The 13,115-nt window shown below is 39.6% G+C and overlaps 2 protein-coding genes across 11 annotated transcripts in view; one reads left to right on the top strand and one right to left on the bottom strand.

Annotated features, from left to right (window-relative positions):
• The first annotated feature begins 286 nt into the window (after positions 1 to 286).
• On the top strand, positions 287 to 2,333 carry KLHL34 (kelch like family member 34). Its single transcript, XM_073328053.1, has one exon. The coding sequence runs from the start codon at positions 287 to 289 to the stop codon at positions 2,039 to 2,041; it is 1,755 nt and encodes a 584-aa protein (XP_073184154.1). The 3' UTR covers positions 2,042 to 2,333.
• A 661-nt stretch (positions 2,334 to 2,994) lies between these two features.
• CNKSR2 (connector enhancer of kinase suppressor of Ras 2) overlaps positions 2,995 to 13,115 on the bottom strand; it is a 369,272-nt gene continuing 359,151 nt past the window's right edge. For 7 of the 10 annotated variants that reach the window (XM_073357190.2, XM_073357215.2, XM_073357205.2 and 4 more), the window contains 2 exons: positions 8,472 to 8,668; positions 2,995 to 5,703 (listed from right to left, as the gene is read on the bottom strand). In XM_073357190.2, the coding sequence (XP_073213291.1) occupies positions 5,488 to 5,703; positions 8,472 to 8,668 (413 nt within the window). In that variant the 3' untranslated portion in view covers positions 2,995 to 5,487. Of the gene's footprint in view, positions 5,704 to 8,471; positions 8,669 to 12,527; positions 12,766 to 13,115 lie in introns of those variants that run through there. The other 3 variants (XR_012160435.1, XR_012160434.1, XR_012160437.1) reach the window with 3 other exon arrangements.

Here is a 13,115-nt window from a genome sequence, read left to right as displayed (position 1 = left end):
CATCCTTCTGCATGAAATGGAAACAAGAAAAGTAAGCATCCCAAGGCTGATACTAGGTTCAGCTGTTTTCTCATTGAATGAATGTGTTTAATTCACTGCAAATGTACTAAGCTAGCCTGCTAGGCTAGGAAAGGGCCTGATTTTCTTGGTTGGGCTTTTCTCGAATAGATGGAGACTCTGATGGGCATTCTTAAAAAGGGACCTAGAAGTTGATTTGTGCAACTGTTCTAATTGGTCATTGCATTTTAATTTTAATAAATTAGCTTAAAGCATCGTATTATGCACCATGAGTTACTTCCTGGCCTACTGCAAAGCACACTGCAGTACTGTGCTCTCCCAGTACCAAATGCTTAGAGCCGAAGGCTTGATGTGTGATATTTTACTGAAGGTGAAGGAAAATGAGTTTCCTGCACACAAGTCCCTGCTGGCCTGCTCCAGTGATTATTTCAGAGCTATGTTCAAAAGCTACACAAAAGAATCCAAAGCCAGTGTCATTCACCTACAAGTCATCTCACCAACTGGTCTCCAGCATGTACTGGATTTCATTTATACCTCCTGGTTGCCCCTTTCTTTCGAGAATCTGGAGGACACCCTGGAAGCTGCCAGTTACTTGCAAGTGACTGAGGCTATTGGCCTGTGCAATCAGTACTTGGTTAACAACCTGACCCTGGAAAACTGCTGTTTTTCTGCCAACATTGCCACAAAGTTCTATCTTCCAGATGCTTTGTTGGCGACAGAAAAATACATCATCAGTAATCTCTGGAAACTTTTGGATTTGCATTTCATGGAGCTGCTCTTACTGAACTTCAGATCATTGAAGGCAGTGGTAGAATCCCCTGATGTCCCTATGGTGAACGAATCCTGCCTACTAAATCTAGTGCTCATCTGGCTGAAGCATGATAAATCCAGGTTGACTCACAGAAGTAACCTATTAGAACATATAAGATTTGGTCTCATCCCAGTGGAAGATCTGAGAAAAGTCTACACTCAATCAGAAGTGTCTCTCACGACACCTATTAAATGCTTGATCATAAAAGCAATAAACTACCATTCATTAGTTTTTAAACAGCCCATCCTGCAGGATAAGTATAGCACTCTGAGAAACCAGCAAACGCGAATCATCCTACTAGGAGGGGGGACTTCAAATGAGGGGCTGGTCAGCGATGTGATGGCCTTTGATGTTTACAATCACAAATGGAGAACTCTAACACAGGTGCAGGACAGAGTACAGAATCACTGCATGTGCGTGATTGGAAACTACCTGTACGTGCTGGGTGGGGAAACAGCAGATTTGCAAAATGACATGAAAAGCACCAGCTTGTCAGTTACAAACAAGGTCCATCGTTATGACCCAAGATTTAACAAGTGGACCCAAATCACAGAAATGCTTGAAAAGAGGTGCCAATTTTCTTGTTGCATCCTGGACAACATGATCTTCGCAATTGGTGGAAGAGGCGAGACCGGATCACTGCATTCATCTGTTGAAGTCTATAACATTAGCAGAGACAGATGGATGAAGGCTACAGAATTGCCATGCAAGATGCATGGCCATGCCAGTACAGTGTGCAAGAACACAATCTACATCTCAGGTGGCAAATACACAGATCAAACCAACACAAGTAAGGATGTGTTCTCTTTGAGCAGCTTGGAAGGACAGTGGAGAAAGCAAGCGTCCATGAGCATTGCTCGATTTGGGCACCAGATGGCAACGATTAGAGAGGCCATCTTCACATTTTTAGGACTTTATGAACCATTCTCTGAAATAGAAAGGTACGACCCTGCCCCAAACCAGTGGACTCGCTTACGGCCATTGATCTATGATCGATTTTGCTATGGTCTGGCTGTGGTAGAGGAAACGGCACTTCTCATTGGGGGAAAGAAATGGCAAGACTCACAGGAGGTGCCAACCCAAGATGTGGTGGGTTATGATATAGACAATGACTGCTGGGAAGAGATTTGCAAACTTCCCTTCCCTTGGTGTGGATTGCAGTGTGCAGTGCTACAACTCTCAGAATTGGCAGAAACTAAGGACACCCAGTAATAGTGGAGCCCAGCTGCTGAGTCATCGCTTCCAACGGTTGAAGAACAGGACAGCAGGGAAAAAAGAGGAAAAAAGACAATTGCAACAGCACTAAATGTAACAGAGTTGAGGGTTTGCTTTAGAAACAGCCCACACAGCGCTTATGGACCGAAATTGGGCACTAGAATGGGGAAAATGTGCTGTGACTCGTGTAGCTGAAGGCAGGTTTTGCCAAGGCAGATGTGGCAAGCAGCACATCCTGAATGGATGATGTAGAGGAATCCCAATGCTGTACTTCCATGGAAGCATTTAAAAGCTGTCTAAAGTCAGATTTTGCAAGGGTTAAAAATGTAATCTCTATTTTTTTAAATTAAAGGTCATTTCCCCAGATGGTAAGTGGTATTGGATTTTATATTATAGGTAAGCAAAATGAAAGTGTAATATATAAAGAGCAGAAAATTGTTGCCTGTAACAGCTTTAATAAGTAACACTTAGAGGATGGTATTATTTGAGTAAATAGCTAAGCGAGCATGCCTTAGCTAATCAGCAAGAAATTACCGCACAGAGAAGAGTGATTGGATAAAATGTAGCCTTAATTATGGTTATATATTAAACCATTGATTGTTCGATATAGGAACTGAACCGAGAGGGGAAGCAACCTTTCGGTGAAATAGCTTTTGTTATGGCATGCCCTTCAGGGTGGGGCTTTAAAGTGTGCTCTGTATTGGCACAGTACATATTTGCTGTATCAAAACCACACATTAATTGAGGCAGCCAGTTCAGAATGGGTATAATTATTATAAGGTACAGTGGAACATGCAACAATAGTTGCTATATCCAGCTACTTAAGTGAGTACATCCTGCATACTGTGTCCTGCTAGATGATCAAGATGATGGTGAAATTCTTTTTAACTGTTGAACCAATACATGAGAGGGAAACAAAGTAATAAAAGCTTGACTTTTATTAAGGACTAAGAAGGAAAGAAAGTTAACTTGACTCCTTGAAATTCTATATTAAATGCCTGGCTATACCAGAGAAAGCAATTGCCTCACTTCGCATTGGCAGTGCTGACAGAGTAATAGGGAATGGATTGGGAGGACATTTTAAGGCACTGTAAAATGCAGTTATGTGACTAGATTCCAGAGTCTGATTAAAGATTTAATTTACTCAAAACAAATTTAATAAATATTCATTTAAAAGCTAAATTTATTTTAGTTCATTTTGCAATGTTCCCTTTCTAGGCTGAAAGTTAATACGGTAAAAATATATCTGTCCAAGAGCATTTAGTATTCTATGAAGAGAAGGCAGCACAATGAATGGGACAAATGTTCTCCTCTCTTTCATGCTAGACTATCTTAAATGGTAATGTTTAATTTTCACCTTTTACAGCAATCAAGCTGACTTTTCTAAAGTAAAGTGCAGGCAGAATAGCTGTTGCATAGCAACAGATCTACATTGTCTAAACTGCCTGAGTTTCAACAAAGAATCAGCTACGTGATGTGCATATACATCCATCAGATACGAAGAATTTTTATATGAATATATTTACTTTTGGTCCAGTAAAACAATAACAAGAGTGTAAATGCTTGGAACAATAGTACAATTCATATCAGGTCAAGCATTTTTTGTTATGAGAAATATACAAAATCTCACAAATTTAATATACAAGTCAGTATCCATGCAGTAAATAAATGTCCAGTTCATACAAACAGATTCTTCTAAATGGTACAAATATTACACTGGATTCAGAATTCCATACAAACATTAATACATGATTCGTCAGCCATGTTGACTTGAATTAGAATTATTTCAAATGGGCTGCAGAAAGGCCACGCCTCTGTACAATTGTGCAAAATCTGCAAAACATTTGCAATCCAAAATGCATTAAAAAAACTTCAAAACAAATAAACAGAGAGACACTCCTCCTTTCCTGCCTTCATCCCAACAGCAAAGATAATTACCAGTAAACATCTGAGCTCTTAAAGTTTAAGTACATTCACTGAGCTGTACAGGCAACAGTCTAAAGCTGGTTCAGTGAACAACTCATGGTAAGGACTACTAACAGGTGCTTTTCCATTTGCCATGAGTATTATCAAACCGTGTCATGATTCTTAACTTCTGCAGCAAAACATTAAAAAGCAGCACAAATATTTTGTCATGCTCTGTTCACTTTTCATAAACACTAAGCTGGTAAAGGATAAATGCATGATTCAGGATTTTCCTCCTCCATGCCCATTCCAGGGCATGTGCATAAAGTCTAAGTAAATGTTTCGCTCCTGTTCCCTGGGTTGTTTCACATGTAGCTGAAATCTTATGTAAGTTTCAAACATGTTAATTGGTTTGTGAACTCAACACAAGCTGGAGACATCCTTTCCTCTTCAAAAGCAAAACAGAGGCTTTTTAATTGTCACTAGTTTTTCAGATTATAATCTTGACCTTGTTAATATCACATTTTTCCCTGCATACAAAATGTTGAATTTAACAGATTAGGAAACAAGTAGGAGACTAGTCGAAAAATCCTATTTACCCCCTCTCTGCCACCTGGGAGTTGACAAAGTGTTTCAGATGGAAAGCGTTATGTCGGAATCCTTTTCTTTAGCTACTTTTTTTGGACGAGTTAAACATCCTTAACAAGCATGGTCAAAGTCTGGTTGCTGTCATTGCAAAAAGCTACACATGAACCTGATACCATCAGTGCAAAAGCAATCATATTATTAATAATAAAGAACCAACAATAAAATTAAGGGGGGATAACATACAATTTGGTCTTAATTAAAAATACAAAAACAAAAAAAACTAATTTGCACTGATGAAAAACCTGTACTATAGCTCTCTTACAAACCAGCTTTTAAAAAGCATGGGATAGTTAATACCTGAACTTTTGATAACTGAACTTGTGTCAGTGATTTTTTTTTGTTTGTCCTTATTTATTTATCGAATGCTTGTCCGTTTTCATCAAAACTCAGCGATAATCACTGCATTACCTTTTTGTCTGTCACTTAAGAAAATTCCTAGAGTTTTTCATTAACTATAAAAAAATGTTTTATTTTCCACACAATCAAAATAATACCTGAACTCCAAAAATGTAATGCAACACTGGAATTATATAGTATAAAATTACATTTTTAAAGAGGTCAACTGACCTTCAGTCACAAAACCTTGATCCTCTAGAGCTTTCATTTTGAAGCTCACCATCTTCCAAAATGTATTTTTTAAATATATTTTTATTTATTAAAAACCATGTTCATTTGTTTTGCACAAACTAAACACAAGCTGAGCATTGGTAGCATAAAAATATACAAATTCCCATTAAAGACAATGGGATCATGGACCACGTAAGGTTTACTTCACATAGCTGAGTAACATTAAAATATAATTTACCAGACCTCCCAAATATTGATAGAAAAACTACTTTATGCACTGAGTAAAGGATTGGAATGTAGCAAATTGACAAAAAAGACAACACTTATACATGCGTTTCAATGTATGAATGGGTGTGTGCTAAAGAGGCTATAAGTGCATCTACTTCAGAAGAGCCATTTACAGGGTCCCTTGGGGTACTGTTTTGACAAATATCCAAGAAGAGATCAAGGTACATTTGTTTCCATTCTTGAAAGTCTTTAGATGTCAAATCTGGATTATTGAGAACCTTATCTATAATGGCTACCTCTCCTTCTCTGGCCTGCAAAAGAAAAAAGAACAGACAGCGATACATTACTAGCAAGAGTATCTCATATAAATGATGAGCAACTTAACAAAAGGGCAAGCACATGTAAGACACAAAGGCATTAGAAAGAGGGGGGCATAATGTGCCATTGATTTGAAGCCTCTTGAGGTCTACTTAAAAATGATGTCATACATGGGTCAGGGTGTTGGACATCACTTGGGCTGCAGGGCTTCCCTTCTTATTACCCCTTGATCTGTTATATAAAAACAAAATCCTAGCTATTTACTATTAGCTGCTTTAGTTTCTAAGAAACAGTTTCACACTGTGAAGTGCCATCTGTTGACTTTTCTTGATTTCATAAGAAATACTGTTAGTGTGTGGGATGCAAACAGATGGCCTGACATCAATCAGTTCAGGGAGGCTTTTCAGCTGTGCTCCTCACCTTGGCATCTGAGCACTACATGTGAAAAATTAAGCAAGGATGTTTTAATTAGATATAACTGCTCTTCATTAAAGATCATAAATACATCTAGTAGAGCCGGTGCTCTGGCCCTTCCCACTGTAAAGGATATGTCTACACTGATTCGCAGCATGGGTAGACAGGTTTGCGACAGCTTGAGATGAGTGAGCCTGCTAAAGATATCAGTGTAGACCTTGCACCACTGGTGATGGCTCAGGCTAGCTGCCTAGACCCAGGCAGGCTTGGACTTGAGCGGCTAGACCAAACCACAACATCCACACTGCTATTTTTAGCATGCTAGTTGGAGCTGAGCTAGCATGAGTCTGTCTACTGGCTCTGGGAATCACACCTCCCAGCTGCAGTGTAGACATACTCATAGGGGCGAGAACCTGGCTGGATCTCCTCCTCAAGTTCAGAGCCAGAAGAGCCCACTTGTACCCTATTCCCCTGCTGTCTGGGGTGCACACGGGTGGAGAAGGTGTGTGGCTGCTCTGTGCTATGCTCTTAACAATCCCTGGCTGGTGAAGGTCTCTTGAGGGGCCATACCCAGCAGGTGTAGATCAGAGCCGGCTTCAGGCTTCCTTGCAGTCACTCCACTCTACTGCAATCAAGGGCAGCTGGATGCAACAGACTCAAGCCTTAATAATACAATTAGCACCCAGGTTTAAGCATGAGGCCTTTCCGATAGTAGTGATCTGTTCATCAACAACTTCTCCTTTACTGTTTATTCCTACAGGAAGCTTCATGGTCCCCACTGCTAACTTATCTGTTCCATGATAACTGTACACATATGCTAAACCTTTCATCCATTTTGGTGAGGGTGATGGGTGTAGTTAAAAAAACAGCCTGCTCTGTCTTTCACCTGATACACTTGGAAGAGTCATGGTACCAAGAAGTAGTACATTTAAAATGTTATTAACATGTATAAAGTGATCTTCATGTTGAGAGTGCTTTGCAAACAATAGCTTTTTGATGTTCCCCAGAGTAGTCGCATATTCATTTTTGAGATAGGGAAACTGAGCCAAAGGTTAACATCAAAGCTGAGATTAGAACACAGGAACTCCTGTGCTTGTAGTACGGGACTGTGCTTCCCTGGTGCTGTATTAATAACTCCTGGGTACTCTGCCCCTCCTTACTACTGCCCAGTGAGCTTGCACCTTCCAGGAGGAAGGACGGCCTTGTGATTAAGGCACAGGACAGGAAGTGCAGCCTTGTGATTAAGGCACAGGACAGGAAGTACAGCCTTGTGATTAAGTACAAAAACCTTGGTTCTGTTTCTGGCTCTTTCCCAGACTTCCTATGTGAGACTTTGGGAAAGCCACTTAAAAGCCTTACTTTCTCCCTCCATGTTCCAATTCTGCAAAGTGTTACATATACGTTTAACCTTACATACCCCGAGTAGCGCTATTGCCTGAAATGGGATGACACTCACTGTGAGTAAAGTAAATCCTCTGTGTAAGTCTTTGCAGGATCCGGGTCATATAGAATGGAGATAATACTGTTTAAGTGCCTCTCAGGGGGGTTGGAAGACTTAATTCATTAATGTTAGTAAAGCACTCTGAGACGAAAGCTGCTACCAAAGGCCAATGTATTTAGTATCTAGCGGCTTAAAATGTAGTAAGTTAAATTTAATATAGATAACTGGGCCTCAAGGAAGATCCAGCATAAGAGTATCTAGTGCTTACTGTGCTTTAAAGGAACATCCCTGATGTAATCTGGAATAGCATGCACTGCGATAACTTTCTGATGATTAAGGGAGTAGACAAGGTGGTTAAAATTTCAAAATACAAATGCTCTGTTTTAAATGTAGGGCCATTATTACAATATTTGTATGTATCATTCCTGCCATTTATTTCATAAATCTTTGTACAACCTTCAGGCAGAAAACAAATGTTCAATTCTTTTCTAGACAAGCTTAGTAATCATAGAGCAGCAACATTTTAAATAAAACTGCCACTTTCCAAATGATTGACTTTAATTAAGCTTACTCTCAGGTAATGATATAGCACGTTTATCTTGGTAAATGAAAATGTTTTGGGGAAAAAGGGGGATTAATACCTCTTCTGAAAATTTCAGATCAAATCATGTTTAACTCGGTAGGGGAGGAGCTCACAGAGATTTTATCTATTGAGAAATAAAACAGATTTCTCCCCCCCAGGACACTTTTCCTCAGCTTTGAGAACAGAATTTTCCCATGTCTCTCTTTTGTTCTTTTCACACACAAGATTCAGACTGCCTTCCAGCTGAGTATAGTTAATCTTTGATTACAATATAATAAGATCCAACTCTTTGGTGGGATTTCCCCCACCTTCTACTATCTCACCTTTAAAGTGCTTTTCAGAATTCGCAGTTGGTGCAGTTTTTCATTGACTACTGGATCGCTACATCTTTTTATAAAAAACTTCTTGTACTCCAGCTTGGTGGAAATCCGGTATTCTCCTAAAGGCGACAGACTGGCCTGCTCCAAGGCTCTGTACCAATCTTGCAAGGAGTCTTCTGGCTTTTCTTCTACAGTTTCAGCTTTAAAAAACCAGGAAAAAAAAAAACCAAGAGAAAGGAACAGTGTATAATTAACATGGTTATTAAAAACCCATAAAAGCCTCCCTAAAAGCAGTATTTTTAACAAATCCAGAAAAGGATCATTTCACATATAGGGAGAGTATTCCACATCTGCCAAAATCTGCCCCCCCCTCAAAAGTATTGCAAGTCAAACATTGCCTAAAGCTATTTTTCTCTCTAATTATTGCTTAAGTAAATCACTTCTAGATACGGTACTTTTCAAGTGAAACAAAAGCAAAACTTTTGACAATACAAAGCTTTTTACAAAGCAGAAAAAAAAAGATTACAGGGTATAAGTTTACTGTCATAATAGACACGTAATTACAAATAACCACCATAGTTAATTCATAAGCTATTGCAAGAAATGGAAGCAATAGGAGCTGCCTACGAAAAGAGAAGGAACTTCAGGTGAGAGATCCGACTGAAAAATAATCAGGGGAAGGAGGCTTAACATTGTCTTGGGGTTTTCCCCCCCTTTAGGGGAATACGAAAAGGGTTCTCAAAAACAAAGTAAAGATGTGCTTCAGTTCAGGAGGCGGCATTTCCCCTACGATTGTGTGTGTGTGTGGGGTGGGGGGGCTGTTTCTGTTTTGCTTCTTCAACTGACATTACATTTTCTCTCTCTTTTGTCCCTATTCATGCACATGTGAAAAAAGTAATTTATGAGGTCACCTGTACTATCCTTTGTGCGACAGTAATTCCTAGAGGTTCCGCTTAAGTTGCGGCCCTGTTGGGTTAGGAATTGTGCAAAGAGTAAGAGACAGCCCATGCCTGCACTTGTAGTCTAAGCAGACCAACACAGACAGGCGGGAGAAAGGATGAGCTATTCATTTTGCTTCACTGATTCTCCTGCACATATTGTTTAAAACAAATATGGCCTGTGAAAGCACTAAACGCTAAGACGGCATTAGAGAGAGAGAGAGAGAGAGAGAGGAGACCTCATTTCTTCCCCGTCAGTAGTGCATGTTTTCCTACCCCAGCCTAACCTGCCAGTCTCCTCAACCTGCTTCTGAAAGAAACACTTGTCGAAGTCAGATGGCCATTCAGACTTAAGCACATGCCTGACTTTAAGCACACAAGTTAGGTGCCTTAAATGTGAGCATTCACATGCTTAAGTACCCTGATGAACTGGGGCTTCAGCCTCCATGTATACTCAGACATTAGCTTTTCTACTAACACTACTGACAAGGATGCTAACTGGTGCAAATGGTGACCTCAGCTTTCTGGGGGGCAGATACATGCCAACCACAAACTGGACTGAGACCAACTACTCATTTCACAGAGGCCAAACAAACATCAGACAGTCTAGTAACTACTCACCTGGGTCAGTTTCAAACAGGGAAGCTAGAGAGAAAAAACCTCTGTCTCCCAGAATAATACTTACATTTATATAACGCCTTACATGCTCTAAGCACTTTACAATCATTAATATCAGCAGAAATCCTCAGAGACATGCAGTCCTTTGACTCTTCTGTACATTTCTGTAATCTAATAGTAATTTGTAAAGCACACATTTTGTTTTAAACATCCTATAGGTGAGGAAGGATTACAGCTCTTCAACTGAGAGAGAGGTTGTGGCTTTGAAAAGAGCCTTTGGGTTGTTGCGTGTTCTTTCCCTAGATCCTCTTACTATATAATATGCTGCTGGGAGACAGTCACTGATTTAATCACATGTGTGTGTAGGCAGCATTTAAAGACAAATCAAAATGACAAGATGCCATCGTCTTTTTTTTCTTTTCTGTTATAAAGACTGTTATTGTTAAAATAAAAGAAAAAGACTAAATAAGTGAATACTAATACACTGGCTCAAATCCTTTGTGTTCTTGATTTTTTTCTGCTTTTTTAGAAATGTCGCTAGGCTGCAATTTTAGAATTTCCATGAGACATTACAATAAATAGGAACATTAGTACGGTCCATGTATTCATGTCTGTTTGCATCTTCCAATGTGTAATTCTATCGATTTAAGGTGCTATCTTAATGGTATCTGAGTGATTTACAAAGAAATCTGGATAAAGCTAGCTAAATCTGACAGCAGATTATTTTGTCTGTTTCTCCCTTCCTTTTATCCCTTGTTATATAAAAAGTGCATCTCTCTCCATCTCTTTCCTCCAGCAACAATTTTTGTTTCATAGGACCATGCTTTCTCCTCATGGGTGGTTAGTAGTTATTATGGGAAAACTATGCTGAAGAGATGAGTTTTTATAATTTAGCCTGAAGCTGTCCAGATTCAATGGCATGTTAATCTCTTGTGGCACGGTGTTCTGGGCCCAGCCACTAAGAAATCTCTCAACCCTATCATGCATTTCACAAGTTACTGAAAATCCCAGCTTTCCTAATGAGCAATTAAGAGGCAGTCCTTGAAACAGTGTAGGCTTAACCCATTTAGGGTTTTGAATAAGAAGAGCATTACCTTAAATTCATCTAAAAAAAGAACAGGAGTACTTGTGGCACCTTAGAGACTAACAAATTTATTTGAATATAAGCTTTAGTGGGCTACAGCCCACTTCACTGGAAGCATGGAATGGAACATATAGTAAGAAGATATAAATATATATATATATATATATATACACACACACACATACAGATAACATGAAAAGGTGGAAGTAGCCATACCAACTGTAAGAGGCTAATTCATTAAGCTGCACTATTATCAGCGGGAGAAAAAACTTTTGTAGTGATAATCAAGATGGCCCGTTTAGACAGTTGACACGAAGGTGTGAGGATACTTAACATGGGGAAATAGATTCAATATGTGTAATGACCCAGCCACTCCCTGCCTCTATTCAAACCCAAGTTAATGGTATCTAGTTTGCATATTAATTCAAGCTCAGCACTTTCTCACTGGAGTCTGTTTTTGAAGCTTTTCTGTTGCAAAATTGCCACCTTTAAGTCTGTTACTGAGTGGCCAGAGAGGTTGAAGTGTTCTCCTACCCGTTTTTGAATGTTATGATTCCTGATGTCAGATTTGTGTCCATTTATTCTTTTGCGTAGAGACTGTCCAGTTTGGGTTTGAATAGAGACTGGGAGTGGCTGGGTCATTACACATATTGAATCTATTTCCCCATGTTAAGTATCCTCACACCTTCTTGTCAACTGTCTAAATGGGCCATCTTGATTATCACTACAAAAGTTTTTTTCTCCTGCTGATAATAGCTCATCTTAATTAATTAGCCTTTTACTGTTGGTATGGCTACTTCCAGCTTTTCTCTGTATGTATATATGTATCTTCTTACTACATCTTCCATTCTATGCATCCAATAAAGTGGGCTGTAGCCCACGAAAGCTTATGCTCAAATAAATTTGTTAGTCTCTAAGGTGCCACCAGTACTCCTGTTCTTTTTGCGGATACAGACTAACACGGCTCTACTCTGAAACCTTAAATTCATCTGTAACTCTGCAGTTCCAAAAAGCACAGGTGAAGGATTTTCATCAGCCTGTATTACTAAGTAGTACCTCTGCCACTATCAACATCAACTGAAGCTCTTCAGGGCTGTCACATTCATGCTAAGATAAAGAATTATGCAGTAATTGAACCTAGAAGCCATCAGTGAATCTGTGAAAGGGCCTGAGGGGGAACTTGGGCAAGAGAATTTCCATTTGTGGTAACCAGATCAATGATTTAAGATGGGGGGAACATCTTGGCTGGATGGAAAATGGTATATTTAGTAGCAGACACTATTCTGATATTGGCAGCAATGAAGAGTCCAGAAGGCCCCCGTTTGCACCCCATCCTGACAACTGGCAGACAGATGTACTGAAAAGATAGTGCTATGGTGTTAGCCACTTCTTTGAAATATTTCCCCTCTAACCACATACCTCACCTCCATCTTGCTTGAGGTTATCTTCATCCAGGCACTGATATCACTTAGTCATCTGCATTTGGGAGTAGGGCCGGGGCTTTGGTGTGAAGGATTGAGCAGTGAGGAAAAGAGAGCCAGTGAGGTGGCTCTGAGCATTTAGAAGTCGCTCTGCATTTAGGCCCCTTTGTTAGTGATGTCAGATACCTTTGCAGAGGCTACAACATCACCTTGTTCCAGTGGAATGCTCCTGCACCCTGGGAAATGATAAAGACGACAGCACTGCTCTTAGTGACTGGAGCTGCCCGTCAATCAGCTCATGTGGGGGAGTGAGACTATTCACTGAATAACTTCATTTTAAAGCTTCACCCCAAATATGTAAATGCTGGTGAAACCTTTAGCTAACTGGCTAACATCCGGAGTTTTAAAGATGAATTACAAATATTTGCTTTTTTAAATACCTAAATCATGCTAAAGTTTCCAAAGACTTTAAAAAATACAAGCTGTGAAGGAATGGATTCTCTTTCCCTGTTATTCCATGACAAAGGGGCAAAGGATGAGGGACAAGAGTGACAGTTCATGGACAGTTAAATATTAAGATGGAGGT

This window comes from Lepidochelys kempii, chromosome 1, assembly GCF_965140285.1.
Source record: "Lepidochelys kempii isolate rLepKem1 chromosome 1, rLepKem1.hap1, whole genome shotgun sequence".
In the NCBI taxonomy this organism is placed as follows: domain Eukaryota; kingdom Metazoa; phylum Chordata; order Testudines; family Cheloniidae; genus Lepidochelys; species Lepidochelys kempii.
The sequence above is the reverse complement of the archived record's forward strand: the minus strand, read 5'-3'. Positions and strand labels throughout refer to the sequence as shown.

Coding starts and splice junctions, on each gene's coding strand:
- KLHL34 (XM_073328053.1), top strand. CDS start 287: ATGAGTTACTTCCTGGCCTACTGCAAAGCACACTGCAGTACTGTGCTC.